Raw genomic sequence first — 19656 nt, 5'->3', positions numbered from 1 at the left:
CCAAAGACCTGAAGCCTAAATCCCAAACCCGCTTGTGCCTCTTCTCCAAGTGTATCTTGAGAGTGAGCCACATTCCTTGTGGGTTCACACTAAGGGTAAAATAGATGAGAAAACTGAAAAGGCAGAACCTCCTTCATAAGAGACTATTTGGACGAATCTAAAGGAAAGGGTGTACTGCTAGGCCATTAGGAACTCAGAGATGGCAATGGCCAGTTAGCACAAAATAATCAGAGAAAACTTCAAGGAGGAAAAAGACCTTGACAAGAGCCTCAGAGAGTGGGAAGAACCTAAATGAAGGTAAAGAAGACAGAACAATCAGACTGAACCTAAGTCCTGTGTCCTTACAATCACCCTGGCCTATCTCATGCTGCCTTGCTAGAAGTCCCTTTGTTTCTCCTTGGGGGTGGGGGGTGGGGGTTAAGTCTTTTGACGGTGGTTATCACCTTAAAGCAGGCTCAATGTAAGCACTTTTCAACATGTTCTGCACTTAACCCCAAGGTCTTTCTCACTTATTTCCAAGTCATGGAACCTGAACTGGTCAACCTTTCTGGAAAGTACATATTTAAGCAATTGCTAAGTATTTAAAATATGCATTCCCTTCAGCCTGTAAACCTCATTCTTAGGTACTCATCCTAGGAAGTATTTAATGCTAGTCGCAATGACTTACAATGCCAAAGTTTATAGATCTGGATACCTAGCTTCAATCCTTTGACTTGGACTTGAATGTACAAAGAGACACAACAAGTGAAAAGCAGCAACGAAGGAACAGAAAGAGAGGATTGTTCTAGGCAATAGCAGACATGCATCCAAGCACATGCACAAACACATGCACATTCACACATGTGTGTGCACACTCTCATGAGCCAAACATTTTTCCACCTAGTTGCAATAGAGGATAAAGAAGACAAACTTGATGATTCCGTTAAAACAATTCAAACTACAACAATGGTATGTACCATTTAGAAATGGAAGTAACCATTATATTATACATACATAAAAATAAAAAAGGTAAATTGAGGGGCGCCTGGGTGGCTCAGTCAGTTAAATGTCCAACTTTTGATTTTTGGTTCAGGTCATGATCTCATGGTTTGTGAGATTGAGTTCTGTGTCAGGCTCTACACTGACAGTGAGGAACTTGTTTGGGATTCTCTCCTTCTCTCATTTCCCCTCCCTCACATATGCTCAATCTTTTTCTCAAAATAAATAAATATTTTTAAAGTAAATTGAAAGTTAACATATGCAGTACTACATTTCTGTAACAACATACATATATTTATTTTTGTGCATTTAAAATATGAGCATATAATTGCACCATAACATAATAAGTCCACAAAATAATAAAAGCCCTATATGAAAACCCACAGTAAACATCATACTCAATGGGGAAAAACTGAGAGTTTTTCTTCTATGGTCAAGAACAAGAAAAGGATGTCCATTCTCACCACTTTTATTCAACATAGTACCTATGTCACAGCAATCATAGAAGAAAAAGTAATAAAAGGCATCCAAATTTGGTAAGAAAGAAGTAAAATGTTCACTATTTGCAGATAACACGATACTAAATAAACAAAACCCTAAAGACTCAAAAAAAAAAACTGCAACTGATAGATGAATTCAGTAGGGCTCAATATGAATGGATACAAAGTTAGTGTACAGAAATCTATTGTGTTTCTACATGCTAATAATGAAGCAGCAGAAAGAGAAATTAAGAAAACAATCCCATTTACAATTGCACCAAAAATAATAAAATATCTGGGAATAAAATTAACCAGGAAGTGAAAGAAATGTATTCTGAAAACTATAAAACATTAATGAAATAAATTAAATATGGCACAAAGAGAAAGACATTGGGGTGCCTGGGTGGCTCGGTTGGTTAAGAATCCGACTTCAGCTTAGGTCATGATCTTGCAGTTTGTGAGTTCAAGCCCTGTGTCGGGCTGTATGCTAACAACTCAGAGTCTGGACCCTTTTTCGGGTTCTGTGTCTCCCTCTCTCTCTGTCCTTCCCTGGCTCACACTCTGTCTCTATGTCTCTCTGTCTCTCTGTCTCTGTCTCTCTATCTCAAAAATAAATAAACATTTTTTTAAATAAGAAAAAAATGAAAGACATTCCATGCTTATGGATTGGAAGAAGAAATATTGTAAAAATGCCCATACTACCCAAAACAATCTGCAGATTTAATGAAATTACTATCAAAATCTCAACAACATTTTCACAGAACTAGAACAATCTTAACATTTTTATGGAACTAGAGAAGACCTTGAATAGGCAAAACAATCCTAAAAAAGAAGAACAAAACTAGAGGTATTACAGTCCCAGATTTCAAGTTCTACTACAAAGTTGTGGTATTCAAAACACTAAGGTACTGGCACAAAAATAGACATGTAGATCAATGGAATAGAATAGAAATCCCAGAAATAGATCCATGATTATATGGCCAATTAATCTTTAACAAAGAAGGAAACAATATGCAATCGGAAAAAGACAGTCTCTTCAACAAATGGTGCTGGAAAAACTGGACAGCTACATGCAAAATAAAAAAAAAACTGGACCACTTTCTTACACCATACACAAAAATAAACTCAAAATGCATTAAAAATCTAGACGTGAGACTCAAAACCATAAAAATCCTAGAAGAGAGCACAGGCAGTAATTTCTCTGACATCGGCCACAGCAACATTTTTCCAGGTGTTTCTCCTCAGGCAAGGGAAACAAAATCAAAATAAACTTTTGGGACTATATCAAAATGAAAATCTTCTGCACAGCAAAGGAAACAACCGTCAAAACTATAAAAGACAACCTACCGAATGGGAGAAGATATTTGCAAATCTGATAAAGTGTTAGTATCCAAAATATATAAAGAACTTATACAACTCAACACGACAAAAACAAATAATCCAGTTGAAAATGGGCAGAAGACGAGAACAGGCATTTCTCCAAAGAAGACATCCAGGTGGCCAACAGACACATGAAAAGATGATCAACATCACTTATCATCAGGAAAATGCAAATCAAGGCCACAATAAGGGGCGCCTGGGTGGCTCAGCCACTTAAACATCTGACTCATGATTTCAGCTCAATCATGATCTCACAATTGTGAGATTGAGCCCCATGTCAGGCTCTGCACTGACAGTGTGGAGCCTACTTGAGATTCTCTCTCCCTGTCTCTCTCTTCCTCCCTCTTTACCTCTCCACCACTTGTACTCTTTATCTCTCTCTCAAAATAAACAAACATTAAAAAAACCCACAGTGAGATACCACCACACACCAAATGACTGGTAGACAACCTGGATGGCTAAAATCAACAACATAAGAAACAAGTGTTGGTAAGGATGTGGAGAAAAAGGAATCCTCTTGCACTGTTGGTGTGAATGCAAATTATTACAGCCATTGTGGAAAACAATATGGAGCTTCCTGAAAACTTTACAAATTAAAATACCATATTATCCAGTAATTCCACTACTGAGTATTTACCCAAATGGGATGAAAACACTAATTTGAAAAGACATATGCACCCCTATGTTTATTCCAGCACTATTTACAATAGCCAAATTATGAAAGCAGTCCACATGTCAATAGATAGATACATGACTAAGGAAGATGTGGTACACACACACACACACACACACACACAGTGGAATAGTGTCAGCCATTAAAAAGAATGAAATCTTGCCATTAGCAGCAACATAGATGTAGCTGGATAGTATAATACTAAGTGAAATAAGTCAGTCAGAGAAAGACAAATACCATATGATTTCCCTTATATGTGGAATTTAAGAAACAAAACAAAGGGCAAAGGGATAAACCAAAAACAGACTCTTAAGTATAGAGAACAAATTGATGGCTACCAGAGGAGAGATGGGTGTGCTGACAGCTCAGAGCCTGAGGCCTTCTTCGGATTCTGTGTCTCCCTCTTGCTCTGCCCCTCATGCTATGCTATGCTATGCTACGCTATGCTATGCTATGCCTCATTCTCTCTCTCTCTCTCTCTCTCTCTCTCTCTTTCTCTCTCTCTCTCTCAAAAATAAATAAACATTTAAAAACAATTTTAAAAGACTTATTGAATCACTTTATTGTACACCTGAAACTTATATAACACTGCATGCTAACTGACTGTAATTAAAATACAAATTTAATGAAGGAGAATAAAAGGGAAACAAAGGCAAAAGAGCATGATACAAGAATTAGACAACTCAGTGACTCATTAAAGGAATAACATCCAAGTCATAGGGGTCCCATAAGATGAAGAGAGAGAAAAAGCTATAGAAGGTTTATGTGAGCAAATCATAGTGGAAAACTTTCCTAACCTGGGGAAAGACACAGACATCAAAACCCAGGAAGCACAAAGAACTTCCATAAGATTCAACAAAAACTGACCATCAACAAGGCATATCATAGGCAAATTCACAAAATACACAGACAAGGGAAGAATCATGAAAAAAGCAAGGGGAAAAAAAAGTTCTTAACCTACAAGGGAAGACAGATCAGATTTGCAGTAGACCTATCCACAGAATTTTGGCAGGCCAGAAAGGAATGGCATGATATATTCAATGTGCTGAATCAGAAAAATATGCAGCCAAGAATTCTTTATCCAGCAAGTCTGTCACTCAAAATAGAAGAGATAAAAAGTTTCCTAGACAAAAAACTAAAGGAGTTCATGACCACGAAACCAGCCCAGCAAGAATTTTAATGGGGGAATCTCTGAGGGGAGAAAAGATGAAACAAAACAAAAAAGACCAAAAGCAAAAAAAGACTAGAAAGGACGAGAGAACACCACCAGAAATTCCAACTCTACAGGCAACACAATGGCAATAAGTTCATCTCTTTCAGTACTCACTCTATATGTCAATGGATTAAATGTTCCAAACAAAAGACATAGGGTACCAGAATGGATAAGAAAAAAGATCCATCTATATGCCTTTTACAAGAGACCTATTTGAGACCTAAAGTAACCTTCAGATTGAAAGTACCTAGATGGAGAACCATCTATCATGCTAATGGTTGCCAAAAGAAAGCCAGAGTAGCCATACTGTTATCAGACAATCTAGATTTTAAAATAAAGACTGTAACAAGAGATGAAGAAGGGCATTACATCATAATTGAGGGGTCTATCCACCACGAAGACCTAACAATTATAAACATCTATGCCCCCAAAGTGAGACACCCAAATATATAAATCAATTGATCACAAACATACAGAAACTCATTCATAATAATACCATAATGGTAGGGGACTTCAACACCCCACTTACAGTAATGGATAGATAATCTAAACAGAAAATCAACAAGGAAACAATGGCTTTGAATGACACACTGGACTGGAAGGACTTAACAGATGTATTCACAAGAATCCATATTAAAGCAGCAGAATACACATTCTTCATGAGTGAACATGGAGCATTCTCCAGAATAGATCACATACTGGGACACAAATCAGCCTCAACAAGTACAAACAGATCAAGATCATACCTTGCATATTTCAGACTACAATGCTATGAAACTTGAAATCAACCACAAGAAAAAAAAATTGGAAAGCAACAAACACTTATAGACTAAAGAACCTCCTACTAAAGAATGAATGGGCTAACCACAAAATTAAAAAGGAAATTAAAAAGTACATGGAAGTCAATGAAAATGATAACACCACAGCCCGAAACCTCTGGGACGCAGCAAAGACAGTCATAATAGGGAAGTATATAGCAACCCAGGCTTTCCTAAAGAAGGAAGAAAGGTCTCAGATACACAAACTAACCTCACAGCTTAAATAAAGAGCTGGACAGAAAACAGAAACGAAAACCCCAAATCAGTGGAAGACAGGAACTACTAAAGATTAGAGCAGAAATGAATACTATCGAAAAAAAAAAAACAGAAACAAAACAGTAGAACAGATCAATGAAACAAGGAGCTGGTTCTTTGAAAGAATTAACAAAATTGATAAACCACTAGCCAGTTTGATCAAAAATAAAAAGCAAAGGACCCAAATAAATAAAATCAAGAACGAAAGAGGACAGATCACAACCAACACTGCAGAAATACAAACAATAATAATAGAATATTATGAACAATTATATGCCAATAAATTAGGCAACCTGAGAGAAACGGACAAATTCCTAGAAACATATAAAGTACCAAAACTGAAACAAGGAGAAATAGAAAATTTGAACAGACCCATAACCAGTAAGGAAATCAGATTAGTAATCAAAAATTTCCCTCAACACAAGAGTCCAGGGCCAGATGGCTTTCCAGGGGTATTCTACCAAACATTTAAAGAATAGTTAACACCTAGAATTTTGAAGTTGTTCCAAAAAAGATAGAAATGAAAGAAAAACTTCCAAACTCATTCTATGAAGCCAGCATTACATTGATTCAAAAACCAGACAAAGACCCCATGATAAAGGAGAACTACAGAACAATTTCCTGATGAACATGGATGCAAAAATCCTCAACAAGATACTAGCCAACCAAATCCAACCATACATTAAAAGAATTATTCACCATGACCAAGTGGGATTTATACTTGTGATGCAGGGCTGGTTCAATATCTGCAAAACAATCAATGTGATACAACACATCAATAAAAGAAAGGGCAAGAACCACATAATCCTCTCAATAGAGAAAGCATTTGACAAAATACAGCATCCTTTCATGATAAAGGAAGTAGGGATAGAAGGATCAAACCTCAAGATCATAAAGCCATATACAAAAGACCCACAGATAATATCCTCAGTGGGGAAAAACTGAGAGCTTTCCCCCTAAGGTCAGGAACACGACAATGATGTCCACTCTTGCCATTGTTATTCAAGATAATGTTGGAAATCCTAGCCTCAGCAATCAGACAACAAAAAAGAATGAAAAGCATCCAAATCGGCAAGGAGGAAGCCAAACTTTCCCTCTTCACAGATGGCATGATACCGTACATGGAAAATCCAAAAGATTCCACCAAAAACCTGCTAGAACTGATACATGAATTCAGCAAAATGGTCGGATATAAAATCAATGCACAGAAATTGGTTGCATTCCTATACACCAACAATGAAGCAACAGAAAAAGAAATCAAGGAATCGATCCCATTTACAATTGCACCAAAACCCATAATATACCTAGGAACAAACCTAACCAAAGAGGTGGAAAATCTATACACTGAAATCTATAGAAAGCTTATGAAAGAAATTGAAGAAGACACAAAAAAAATTGGAAAAAATATCCCATGCTCCTGGATAGGAAGAACAAATATTGTTACAATGTCAATACTACCCAAAGCAGTCTATATATTCAATGCAATCCCTATCAAAATAACACCAGCATTCTTCACAGAGCTAGAACAAACAATCCTAAAATTTGTATGGAACCAGAAAAGACCCCAAATAGTCAAAGCAATCTTGAAAGAGAAAACCAAAGCTGGAGGCATCATAATCCCGGACTTCAAGATGTATTACAAAGCTGTAATCATCAAGACAGTATGGTACTGGCACTAAAACAGACACAAAGATTAATGGAACAGAATAAAGAACCCAGAAATGGACCCACAAACGTATGGCCAACTAATCTTTGACAAAGCAGGAAAGAATACCCAATGGAATAAAGACAGTCTCTTCAGCAAATGGTGTTGGGAAAATTGGACAGTGACATGCAGAAAAATGAACCTGGACCATTTTCTTATGCCTACAAAAATCAAATCAAAATGGATGAAAGACCTAAACGTAAGACAGGAAGCTACCAAAATCCTGGAGGAGAAAGCAGGCAAAACAATCTTTGGCCTCGGCCACAGCAACATCTTACTCAACACGTCTCTGGAGGCAAGGGAAACAAAACCAAAAATGAACTACTGGGACCTCATCAAAATAACAAGCTTCTGCACAGTGAAGGAAACAATCAGCAAAACTAAAAGGCAACCAATAGAATGGTATAAGATATTTGCAAATGACATATCAGATAAAGGGTTAGTATCCAAAATCTATGAAAAACTTACCAAACTCAACACCCCAAAAAACAAATAATCCAGTGAAGAAATGCACAAAAGACATGAATAGACACTTTACCGTAGAAGACATCCAGATGGCTAATAGACACATGAAAAAATGCTCAATATCACTCATCATCAGGGAAATATAAGTTAAAACCACAAAGAGATATCATGTCACACCAGTCAGAATGACTAAAATTAACAACTCAGTCAACAAGAGATGTTGGTGAGGATGTGGAGAAAGAGGATCTCTTTTGCACTGCTGGTGGGAAAGCACACTGGTGCAGCCACTATAGAAAACACCGAGGTTTCCTCAAAAGTTAAAAATAGAACTACCCTATGAACCAGCAATTGCACTAGTAGGTATGTATCCAAAGGATACAGGTGTGTTGTTATGAAGGGACACATGCACACCAGTGTTTATAGCAGTGCCATCAACAATAGCCAAAGTATGGAAAGAGCCCAAATGTCCATCGACAGATGAATGGATAAAGAAGATACACATACATATACAATGGAGTATTACTTGGAAGTCAAAAAGAAAGAAATCTTGCCATTTGCAACAACTTGGATGGAACTAGAGGGTATTATGCTAAGCAAAATAATTCAGTCAGAGAAACACAGATATCATATGACTTCACTCATATTTGGAATTTAAGATGCAAAACAGATTAACATAAGGAAAGGGAAGTGAAAATAATATAAAACCAGGGAGGGGGACAAAACATAAAAGACTCTTAAATACAGAGAATCAACTGAGGGTTGCTGGAGGGGTTGTGGGTTGGGAGATGGGCTAAATGGGTAAGGGGCATTAAGGAAGACACTTGTTGTGATGAGCACTGGGTGTTATACATAGGGGATGAATAACTGGAATCTACTCCTGAAAACATTATTTCACTACATGCTAACTAACTTTGATGTAAATTATAAATAAATATATAAATACTCAAAAGGGGCCAAAAATTGATGAAAATAAATAATAGAAGCAAACTTGTACTGCGAGATAAATTAATAAATTTTTAAATGTGGTTCCCTGAGAATAGAGAAAATAACTAATGAATAGTATTTGGAGTTTGACACAGATCTAGGACAATGTGGTTTTTAGAATATGATAAAGATTGCCTTTCAAATTCAGCAGAAAAAGCTAAACAAATATTTAAATTTCGTGTTATTCTATACTATGCTGACTTGGACAATAGTCAGTCCATGCAGGTCCTGGACCTAGACTTCTCAGTCTGAGGGACAAGAGTTCATTGCCATCCTCATCTTCACCAGGGATTGTCATTAAGTGAACCTCCATATATGTACAACATAGAATAGCCATCAAAAAGTGAATGTATAGACATTGATAAGTAAGTCTCATCAATTCATAAGGACGACATATAGAACAATAAGTAAATTGGAGCTAGAATATCAGGTTCGACACACTCCAGTGTTAAAATGTGTTACATAAAATTTTTGAGCCTCAGTTTTTTTTCTCAGTAAAGTTAGAATAATATCTTCAACACAGGTATAACTCCATGGGTATAAATATAAAAAAACACAAATGGAAAGCATCCACTATTTTTCTAGTGCTGAGCTAGGTTTAAGAGGATAAAACTGACCTGTAGGAAATGATGTTTTGGCAAGGTAGGTTAAAACCCTTTAACACGAACATATTTAGAGGATGATTGTGGACTAAAAGGTAAAGAACAAAAAAAAGTTTAGAGAAAGGGCCCAGTCTTCATGAGCTGAGTTAGTCTGAAAGACTAGAGATCAAAAAAGTTTTTAACACAGTCCTGGTGATGGTGAGGAGGAGCAGAGACTCTCATGCATTTTTGATGCAACTGTTAATTGGTTACAACCTCTTAGGAGAAAAATTTGGAAATATTTATAATAATTAAAATATGTTTAATTTTGTATTGAGGAGAAATTCACATAAAATAAAATGAACTATTTTAAGTGGAATTTACTATATTCACATTGTTCACTTCTATCTGGTTCTAAAACGTTTTTATTATCCCCCAAAGTTTTCCCTTTACCAATTAAACAGTTACTCCCTCTTCTGCCCTTTCCCAGCCCTGGAAACCACTAATTTGTTTTTTTGTCTTTATTGGATTTACATATTCTGACATTTGACATATATAGAATCATCCAATAGGTGACCTTTCACGTTTGGTTTCTTGCACTTAGCATAATTTTTTCAAGGTTCACTCCTTGAAAAATGTACCTTGAAAATGTAACTTGAAAATAGCAAGTTATCAGTACGTCATTCCTTTTTTAGGGCTGAATAATATTCCATTTTATGAATGTACTACATTTTGTTTATCAGCTCATCAGTTAATGGACATTTGGGTTGTTTCCACCTTCAGGCTGTTGTTAATAGTGCTTCTATAAACATTTGTGTATACACATTATTTGAAAACCTATTTTAAATTCTTTGGGGTTCATGCCTAGGAATGAAATTATTGGGTCATCAAGTAATTCTATGTTTAACTTTAAAAACTGCCAAATTGTTTTCTACAGAGACTGTGCCATTTTACATTCCCACCAGCAATTCATAAGGGTTACAATTTCTCCATGTCCTCACCAACACATTATTTTTATTTTAATGGATTAGAGCCATCTTAGTGAGTTTAAAGAGGAATCTCACTGTGGCTTTGATTTGCATTTACCTAATGACTAATAATTTTGAACATATTTCTGTGTTACTTTGAGCTAACTGTGTATCTTTTTTGGGGGAAAAGTCTATTAAAGTCCTTTGCTGAGTTTTTAATTGGGTTGTTTGTCTTTTTGTTGTTGAATTGTAGCTCATTATATATTTTGGATACTAGACCCTTATCAGATACATGATTTATGAACATTTCTCCCATTTTGTAGGATGTTTTTTCACTTCCTTGAAAGTGTCATCTGGTGCATTAGGTTTTTAATCTTGATGAAGTCCAATTAATTTATCTACTGTGTGTGTGTGTGTGTGTGTGTGTGTGTGTTTGATGCTTTAGGTGTCATTTTTAAGAAGCCATTGCCAAATACAAGGTCATGAAGATTTATTCCTAGTCTTATTCCAAACATTTTATGGTTTTAGCTCTTATATTTGTGTCTTTAATCCATTTTGAGTTTATTTTTGAGATAACATGAGGTAAGTCTAATCTCATTCCTGTGCATATGGATATTCAGTTGTCTCATCACTGTTGTTTCTTTCTCCCATTGAATGGACTTGTTGCCCTTGTCCAAAATTAATTGACGATGGATGTATGGGCTTATTTCTGGACTCTCAGTTCTATTCCATTGATCTAAATGTCTATCCTTATGCCAGTAGTACACTGTTTTGATGACTCTAAATTTGTAGGGTGTTATTTTTTATTTTTTATTAAATTTAGTTTTGAGAGAGAGAGAGAGAGAGAGAGAGAGAGAGAGAGAACAAGCAAGGGAGGGGCAGAGATGAAGGGAGAGAATCCCAAGCAGGCTCTGTGCTGACAGTGGGGCTCAAACTCATGAACCATGAAATCATGACCTGAGCCAATACCAAGGGTCGAACACTTAACTGACTGAGCCACCCAGGTGCCCCTGCAGGGTATTAAAATAAGAAAGTATGAGTCTTCCTACCTTTTTTTGAGATTCTTTGGGGCCTATTTGGGATTTCTTGTAATTCCATATGAATTTTATTCTCATCTTTTCCATTTCTGGAAAATATACTTTTCTTATTTTGATAGGGATTGCATTGAATTTTTTGATTGCTCTGGGAATTATTACCATCTTAACAAATACTGAATCTTCCAATCCATGAACATGTGGCATCTTTCCATTTATTTAGTACTTACTTAATTACTTTTATCAATTTTGTCATTTTTCAGTGTACAAATCTTGAGATACCTTGGTTAAATTTATTTATGAGTATTTATTATGTTTCATGCTTTTGTACATAGAATTGTTTTTGTAATTTCATTGTTGGATTGCTCATTGCTAGTGTATAGAAATACAACCAATTTTGGATGGCTGATCTTGTATCCTGAAATTTACCACATTCATTTATGAGTCCCGGTAGCCTTCTTGCATATTATTTTGATTTTTTTGAAAGTTTTACGTTTATTTATTTTTGAGAGACAGAGAGTGACAGAGCACAAGTGGGGGAGGGGTAGAGAGAGAAGGAGACCGAAAATCCAAAGCAGGCTCCAGGCTCTGAGCTGTCAGCACAGAGCCCAACGCAGGGCTCACACTCACAAACCTTGAGATCCTGGCCTAAGCTGAAGGAGGGTGCTTAGCCGACCTAGCCACCCAGGCGCCCCTGGGATGTTCTATATATAAGACCATGCCATTGACAAAGATAATTTCTGCTTCTTTATTTCCAGTTTGGATTCAATTACGTTTTTCTTGCTTAATTTCTCTGGCTGGGACTTCCAGTACAAAACTTGTGAAAGCAAACATCCTTGACTTATTTGCGATCTTACATGGAAAACTTTCAATATTTCACTATTGAATATAAACTAGCATTGAATTTTTCATAAATTCCCTTTATTATGTTGACACAGTCTGCTTATGTTCCTAGTTTATGGACTGTTTTTATCATGGGTATTGGAGTTTGCTAAATGCTTCTTTTTTTGTATCAATTGATACAATAATATGTTTTCCTTTCTTATATTAATTTAATATATATTACATTAATTTATTTTCATATGTTGAATCACCCTTGAATTTCGTGGGTTAACCTCAATTCTTCATGAAGTAAATATTTTAATATTCTGCTGGCTTAGTTTGTTAGTATCTCTTTGAGGATTTTTGGATCAATACTCATCAAGACTTTGGAGGTGATGGATATGTTTATGGTATACATTCTGGTAGGTAAACAAATCAGTAAAGTACGCACATACCATATGATCCAGCACTTTCACTGCTTTATACTATCATAGAGATATATACACATATGTGCACAGGAAAGCATAAATAGATGCTTTTTATGGCATTGCTTCCAAGAACCAAAATACTAGAAATAGCTTAAGTCACCAAAAGGAAAAGGTCAAATAAACTGTGGTCTATCTATACTAAGAAAACTACACAGTAATTTAAAAAATGAGATTCTTATATTGAAGCATCTCCAGGAATATTGTTAAGTAAAAACAATAGGACAGTAGATGTAATATTATAATATTTAATGAAAATGCAAAACAGGGGATGCCTGGTTGGCTTAGTCAGTTAATCCTCTGACTCAGGGTTTCAGCTCAGGTCATGATCTCAGGGTTTGTGGAATTGGCCCCGCAGTTGGACTCTGTGCTAACAGCACAGAGCCTGCTTGGGATTCTCTCTCTCCTCTCTCTGCCCATCCCCCACTCAAATGCATGCACGCTCTTTCTTTGTTTCAAAATAAATAAATAAACTTTATAAAATGCAAAACAGAAATATATAAATTTCTAGATGGATATCCATCAAACTGATCAGTGTTTAATTGTGGGAAGGGGATTGAAATTGGAAGTGTGGGTAGAGCAGTATATTAAGATGAACTAGGCTATCTCAGTGGTTTTTAAAGCAGTTTATTACTCATTCCTGTCATAGTTTAATGAGAGTTATTTGTTCTCCTGTATGGCTCGCTCCCTTGATTATTCAGGTATCCAGCCTGCATTCATCTCACAGTCATGTGTTCCAGATGGCACACATGGTTTCCGAGGTTACTGAAAGGAGATGGAGAGATCACTCTGAATTGTTTAAAAGCCTTAGAAGTGTCTTATGTTACATTTTATGGCCCCAACATATGTGCAAGGGAGGCTGGAAAATGTAAAGGATCATGTACATTTTTACTTTCCAGAAACCATTCTATAGAAATATAAGCACCAATAATTTGAATATATGTGCAAACATGTTCATTGCAGACAGAATTATTTTTAGTAGGCAAAGCATAGAAATAACTTAAATTTTGAGTAATAGGGGAATGATTTTAGTAACGCAAGCTACATTCATACTATAGAAAATAGATTCATCTGTATTTGTGTTTACAGACGTCTGAAAACTCCTATAAGACTTTCACGCTGAGAGAGAGACACAAGTAACTTAAAGTCATATAAAGAAATAACAACAGTAAAGGTAACTACACAGGTAAATATAAAAGCAAATAGTTTTTTTTCATATTTGGTTTATAACTCCTCTTTTTTCCTTATATAACATAAAAGACAAATGCATAAAGCAATAATTATAAAGCTACGTTAATATGCACACTCACCATATATCCTGTTTCAGCTGAGTTGTGCAAAAGGAGTCTCCTTATAATGTCTTATGATTCCTAATTAAGAACTCCTGAAAGTCATAATGTAAAATTTAATTAAAATTAAAAAATACATTAATTTCTAGATGGATATCCATCAAACTGGTGAGTGTTTAATTGTAAGGAAAAGACAAATTGGAGGTATGGTTAAAGCAGTATATTAAAATGGACTAGGTAATTCATTATTTGTGACAATATTATTTGTGACAATAACAACATGAAAGTATGTAATGTCTTTACTTAACAATATTCCTGAAGATGCTTCAATATAAGAATCTCATTCTTTTTAACTTCTGTGTAGTTTTCTTGGCATAAATAGACCACTGTTTATTTGACCTTTCCCTTTTGATGACCTAGGCTATTTCTATAATATTGGCACTTACAAACAGTGACAAAATAAACATCTATCTATGCTTTCCTGTGCATGTGTGTACATATATCTCTATGGTAATACAAAGAAGTGGAAGTGCTGGATCATATGGTATGTACATATTTTTATTGGTTTGTTTACCTTTTTCTTTTCCATTTGAAAAAGCTATTGGGGTTATAGAGATATTTTCCCATTGTCTGTCATGGTATTAAAAATACTTTCTCACAGCCTATTTCTTGTATGTGGACCTTTTATATTTATTCCTTCATAATTCTGGAATTTTTTTCCTGACTAAGAAGATAATGACATCACAAGATTATACATTTTTAGTTAAATTGCATTGCAATATATTATTCTTATTCTTCACATTTTCTTTCTTTTTTTAAAAAAATATTTTTAAGTAATCTCTACACGCAATGTGGGGCTCAAACTCACAAACCCTAGATGAAGAGTCACATGCTCCACTGGCTGAGCAACCCAGGTGCTCCTTGTTCTTTATATTTTCATCTTTAATCCATGTGGGATGTATTTTTGTGTACTTGGTGAATAGGAGTATGTGTTCATTTCCTTTTGATTGAACGGTACATGTACTTGATTCTTAGGTTTAAAAAATCCTTGAAAATATGTGAAATATTTAAATAAAAACGTGTATAGCTAAATATTTGCTCACCACTATGACTATTTTCCTACAGTTGAATTGTTCAGTCATGGTATATGCAAAATGTACACCTTTTGGTACTTATTGTGAATAGAAGCAAAAACTATGGATGTAGCAATTTACTCTCTCATTGAGCATCAGAATCCCTACATCTTGAAAAAAATTGAGTATTGGAAACAAACATTTGCCTATTTTATAGGTGGATAACAATTTGTTGTTTTCTTTTTCTTTTTTTTTTTACTCCTACCAAGGATAAATGTTTAGTGTTCACATAGATTTACTTGGTGGATACACAATTTTCAGGCTATTATAAACACCATTTTGACCTTCAGGAGCCCTTAATTATGAAATATAAACCATTTGGCTCTTTGATTATAAGGAGACCTGTTCTGCACTGCTCTTGGCTGAAACAGTGTCTGTAGTGAGAGTTTATGAAGCAATAATGGAGACAATGATTTCATGGGAAACCCAAAATGGAGGGTCAGGGGCAAATGCAGAAATTCTGATTCAGAGTGTATGTAAGAGCATGAGTAAGCACTCCAGATGATTATAATGTAAAGATCTGTTTGAGACATCAGTTGTGCCCTGTTACAATAATTTTATAGACTGATTTGGGAAATAATCCCTTTCCTGTTAGGTCCTATTTGAAAACAAAAGTTATAGTTTGCACAGAAATAGATTGTTGTCAATTTTATGCAATCAGAAGTAAAACTGGGCCAAGAACACTAGATTCTAATTAAGCAAACGTTTATTAAATGCCCACTATATGTAAGTAAGTGATCAAGAATGTAATGAAATACATTGAGATGCAAAATTCAAGAAGTCCAATTAAGAAATAATGCCTAAGTGTGTATATGTATACCTATGTATACATACATTTATATATGCATATATATATATAAGTGTATATGTGTGTGTGTTCATATACATCCTTTGTAAGACTAAATATATATATATATATATATACACTTACACATGCACTAAAAATATAGACCATACATACATGTACATATATACACTAAAAAGTATATATACATATATTTCTATATATGTATATATATAATATGTTATATATATTATATATATGTTATATATATTATATATATCATATATATATTAGTCTTTTAAAGAATTTTTACATATGTTTCAGAAAGGGAAGTGATAGAAAGATGAGGATTGTTTTCTTAGATCTATTTCCTGCATTGTTTTGTGCAATTTATACATGTCCTCCGAGAGTCTTCTGAACCAGTAGGACAGGCCTGCCAGGAGCCTTCATGGAGAGATCATCTCACAAGAGAAGGAAGATAAAACCTTAGTGTTTAGAGGTAAGGCAGCAACTCTGACTACAGCACTTTTTTTATTCAAACTTGTACCTTGGTCCTACTCCTCAAATGACCTCATCTCATCATGTCTGACTCCTAGAGGAAGGGTCCTGGAATTAAAAACAAAAGGAGCTGTTTTGCTAAAAACTCTGCAAGACACTGTGGCTCAAGCAATCCTAGGGCAGTCTCACCTGTGTTAAGGGTCACTATAAAGCAGACAGGCTTCAGAAAAGAATGGAGGTTCAACCCAGTAAGGACTCCAGGAAATTGAGTGGGATTTGGCACCCATACACTCCAATGTGTCAGGAGCAGTGAGGGCCAGCAGAGAGTAAAGGACCCAGCAGAAGAGGTAGCAGTGCCCACCAGGCATGGCAGAACCCAGGGGAGGAGTGGGGTTCAACAGCAGATAACTGGCATGGAAGCCCCCAATGCCCTGCCTACTAGTGAACTTGTTCCTGAGCACAGGTAAGTCATGCCAGGGACCTCCCTCCAATAACCGATGTTCTGTAGTGGGTTGGGGTTCTGTATGCACAGGTGGGAATGAGTCCACCTGGCCCAGCTCAGAGTTGCCTCATTTCTTCCTTACAGCAGCTCTGTGAAGCAAATATTTTCCCCATGAAAAGACTGAGTCTAAGCTAGTATATCTGTAATAATTTCCAGTTTTATTCCTCTGGCTAAGAGATCCAAAGGTAATTTGAAGTTTATATTTCTTTTTATAGTTCTTATCAAGAGATTATTAAGTGTTTTACTGCCCTTCAAAGGTGATTGACAAGTTTTTATTGTGTCTGTTTATTTTAGTTCTTTGTGACACAAATAATACACGCACACATGCACATATATTCATTTTTTTTGGAAAATGAGAAGACGCAGATAAGCAAAAAAGAAATAAAATACATATCACGCAGAAATTCACTGTTAAACTTTCGGTGTATAATAATTCTAACTTTTTCTTTTGCGTTATGTCATATATAAATGTACATATAAAGTGTGCATGTGTATATATATGTGTGTATATATACACATACACACACTGTTTGGCAACTTATTATTTTCACTTTACAGTATACAGTGAGCATCTTCCCATGCATATGAATGAAACATCCTTATTAAATGAGTGAAACTGGGTCAAAAGATGAGATGTTGGAAGCAGGAGTCATATGCAAATCAAAGGAACATTGAAGGATAGGAGTAAAATGGTAGCAATATTTAGCAAGAACATGCAGACAAAAAGAAACCAATGGTGGTAATATTAGCAACATAAAATAATTGAATTCAGCAGAGAAATGCATTAAATGGGATAAGGACGGTCCCGAGAATGCCTATGGTTAGAATGCAGAGCCCTAAATTTCTTTCTCAGACCCCTTATCTCTTCCAAACACCTTTCCACCTCATCTCCCGCCCTTGTCATTTCTTCATCCTTAAAATGCCTATAATCTATGTCCTCTTTAAATTCCTCGAGAGACTGAAGCAGCCTTTGCCTAAAATTCCCTTCTGTTTGCTGACGTTCAAATTCTCCATAGGGGCGATCTTCCTCTCTCTTTGGCACGCTGCACTTGGGCTTTCCTTCATTTTCTTTACAGGGTTTTTGCATGATGTTTCCAGCTTAAGTCCGGGGAGAAAATATAGAGCAAAATGCCTCGTTTCTTTTGATTCAGGTTTGTCAGTTTCTCTTTGAACAACCTACTCGCCTAATTTCCCACTCGGGCCACACAGGTCCAGCCCTTTGAAGTTTGAGATGCCTCCCCTTCTTATGCCACACGCCCCCCACCACTCTTCCTCCTTCCCCCTCTCCCGGCAACCCACCATTTCCCCAGCAGACAAGGCTAATGGCCTCTCCCACCGGCGGGAGAAAGGGAACGCACCGAGAGTTTAGCTGTGAGGCTGCAAATTTTACTCAGATCTTGCCCTTCCCAACTACCACCCTCAGAGACCCCGGGCTAAGTGCCTCCCCGACACTGACCTATGAGGATTAAGGATAATTTCCTCCTCTTTTTCTTGCCTCCAGATGTCAGTGAACGCAGACCGTGGACCTGCAGACAGAAAGGAAGGGGGAGGAGAGGAGGGAGCTCTCGGTGGATCCACCAGCCCCAGAGACAAGACACTCGTTATTATCTTGAGTCCGGGATCTTCATAACCATTGTCGCCCCAAATTTCCTACCTCCTGGTTCCCCTCCTATTCTTATCCCTTCCTCTGGATCTCTGTCCCCACCCCCCACCCCTCAACCTTCGGTTTAGTCCTTGCGAGGGCGGCTGTCTCCTCGGCACCCCCGCCCCCTCCCATGGCCCTCAGGGAGGCATTGAATGGGAGAAAATGTTTTCAAATTATGTTTAAATTTCTGCCTCCACCCCAGGATTCTAGCATTTCTCCACACAACAGTCCACAACTCATTTCCTCAACGGAAGTGGAGAAACAGGAGGATAAACAGAAAGCTTACCAATCTGAGAAGCCGATTATTTCTAAACTATCACTAAGTCTGTGGCTGTTTCTCAGGAGGCTTCCACCTATTCCCCCACCCTGTCCTTTCAAAAAATACAATAATATCCCAACGAGTTTGCAGGGGTTTGAGGAAAAGCGAGCCTGGACCTATTCCAGTCACTGGATTCAGCCACTACCACCCCCACGGGTCCCAGCGGTTCCCTCAAACCAACCTTCTGAGATTTAAGGAATTTAAGTCCTCCTTCTCTTGGCCACAAGCACAAACGCCTACAGGACAGTAAGGAACTGGGACCCAAAGGAGAAAGAAGCCCGTGAATATAAGGACTTCGCGGCAGCTCCTGGTCACGTGAGGATTATGTCATCCAACTCTGGTCCCTACTTTCCCCTCCCACAAGCTGTGTTGCAGAAGTGGACCGACTTACCAATGTCCAACCTCCCCACCACACCAAGGACCTGTCATTCATTTTTGTCATTGCTAATTTCAGAGGTCAATAGTGGCCCCGTCTCTCTATGGTTGGAATTTGCCTTTCTCTGATTACCAGAGAAGGGCTGCAGCTTCCTAGAGTCGTATTAACCATTGTTACTTTTTAGGGTTGTGTTGAGAGAGATTACTCATCCTCTTCTAAACTACAACAGAAAGGTAGCAGTTTTCCCTTGACCACCTCCCCACCAGTCAC

General features: G+C 36.8%; 1 protein-coding gene across 2 annotated transcripts; it reads right to left on the bottom strand.

Annotated features, from left to right (window-relative positions):
• Positions 1-4922: 4922 nt before the first annotated feature.
• Positions 4923-19298, bottom strand: TCEAL7 (transcription elongation factor A like 7). 2 transcript variants are annotated; one of them, XR_007149015.1, is made up of 4 exons: positions 19192-19298; positions 18503-18572; positions 17574-18144; positions 4923-4932 (listed from the first exon to the last, which is right to left on the bottom strand). XR_007149015.1 is itself a non-coding variant. In XM_047844424.1 (3 exons), the coding sequence occupies exon 3, from the start codon at positions 18131-18133 to the stop codon at positions 17831-17833; it is 303 nt and encodes a 100-aa protein (XP_047700380.1). In that variant the 5' UTR covers positions 18134-18144; positions 18503-18572; positions 19192-19298; the 3' UTR covers positions 17414-17830. The 2 variants fall into 2 exon arrangements, 1 of the variants encoding a protein (XP_047700380.1); XM_047844424.1 differs by lacking the exon at positions 4923-4932 and having other exon boundaries at positions 17414-18144.
• Positions 19299-19656: the final 358 nt, after the last annotated feature.

The sequence above is a fragment of the Prionailurus viverrinus genome, chromosome X (genome assembly GCF_022837055.1).
Source record: "Prionailurus viverrinus isolate Anna chromosome X, UM_Priviv_1.0, whole genome shotgun sequence".
NCBI lineage: Eukaryota > Metazoa > Chordata > Mammalia > Carnivora > Felidae > Prionailurus > Prionailurus viverrinus.
Note: the sequence above shows the minus strand (reverse complement) of the source record. Positions and strands in the feature narration are given on the sequence as shown.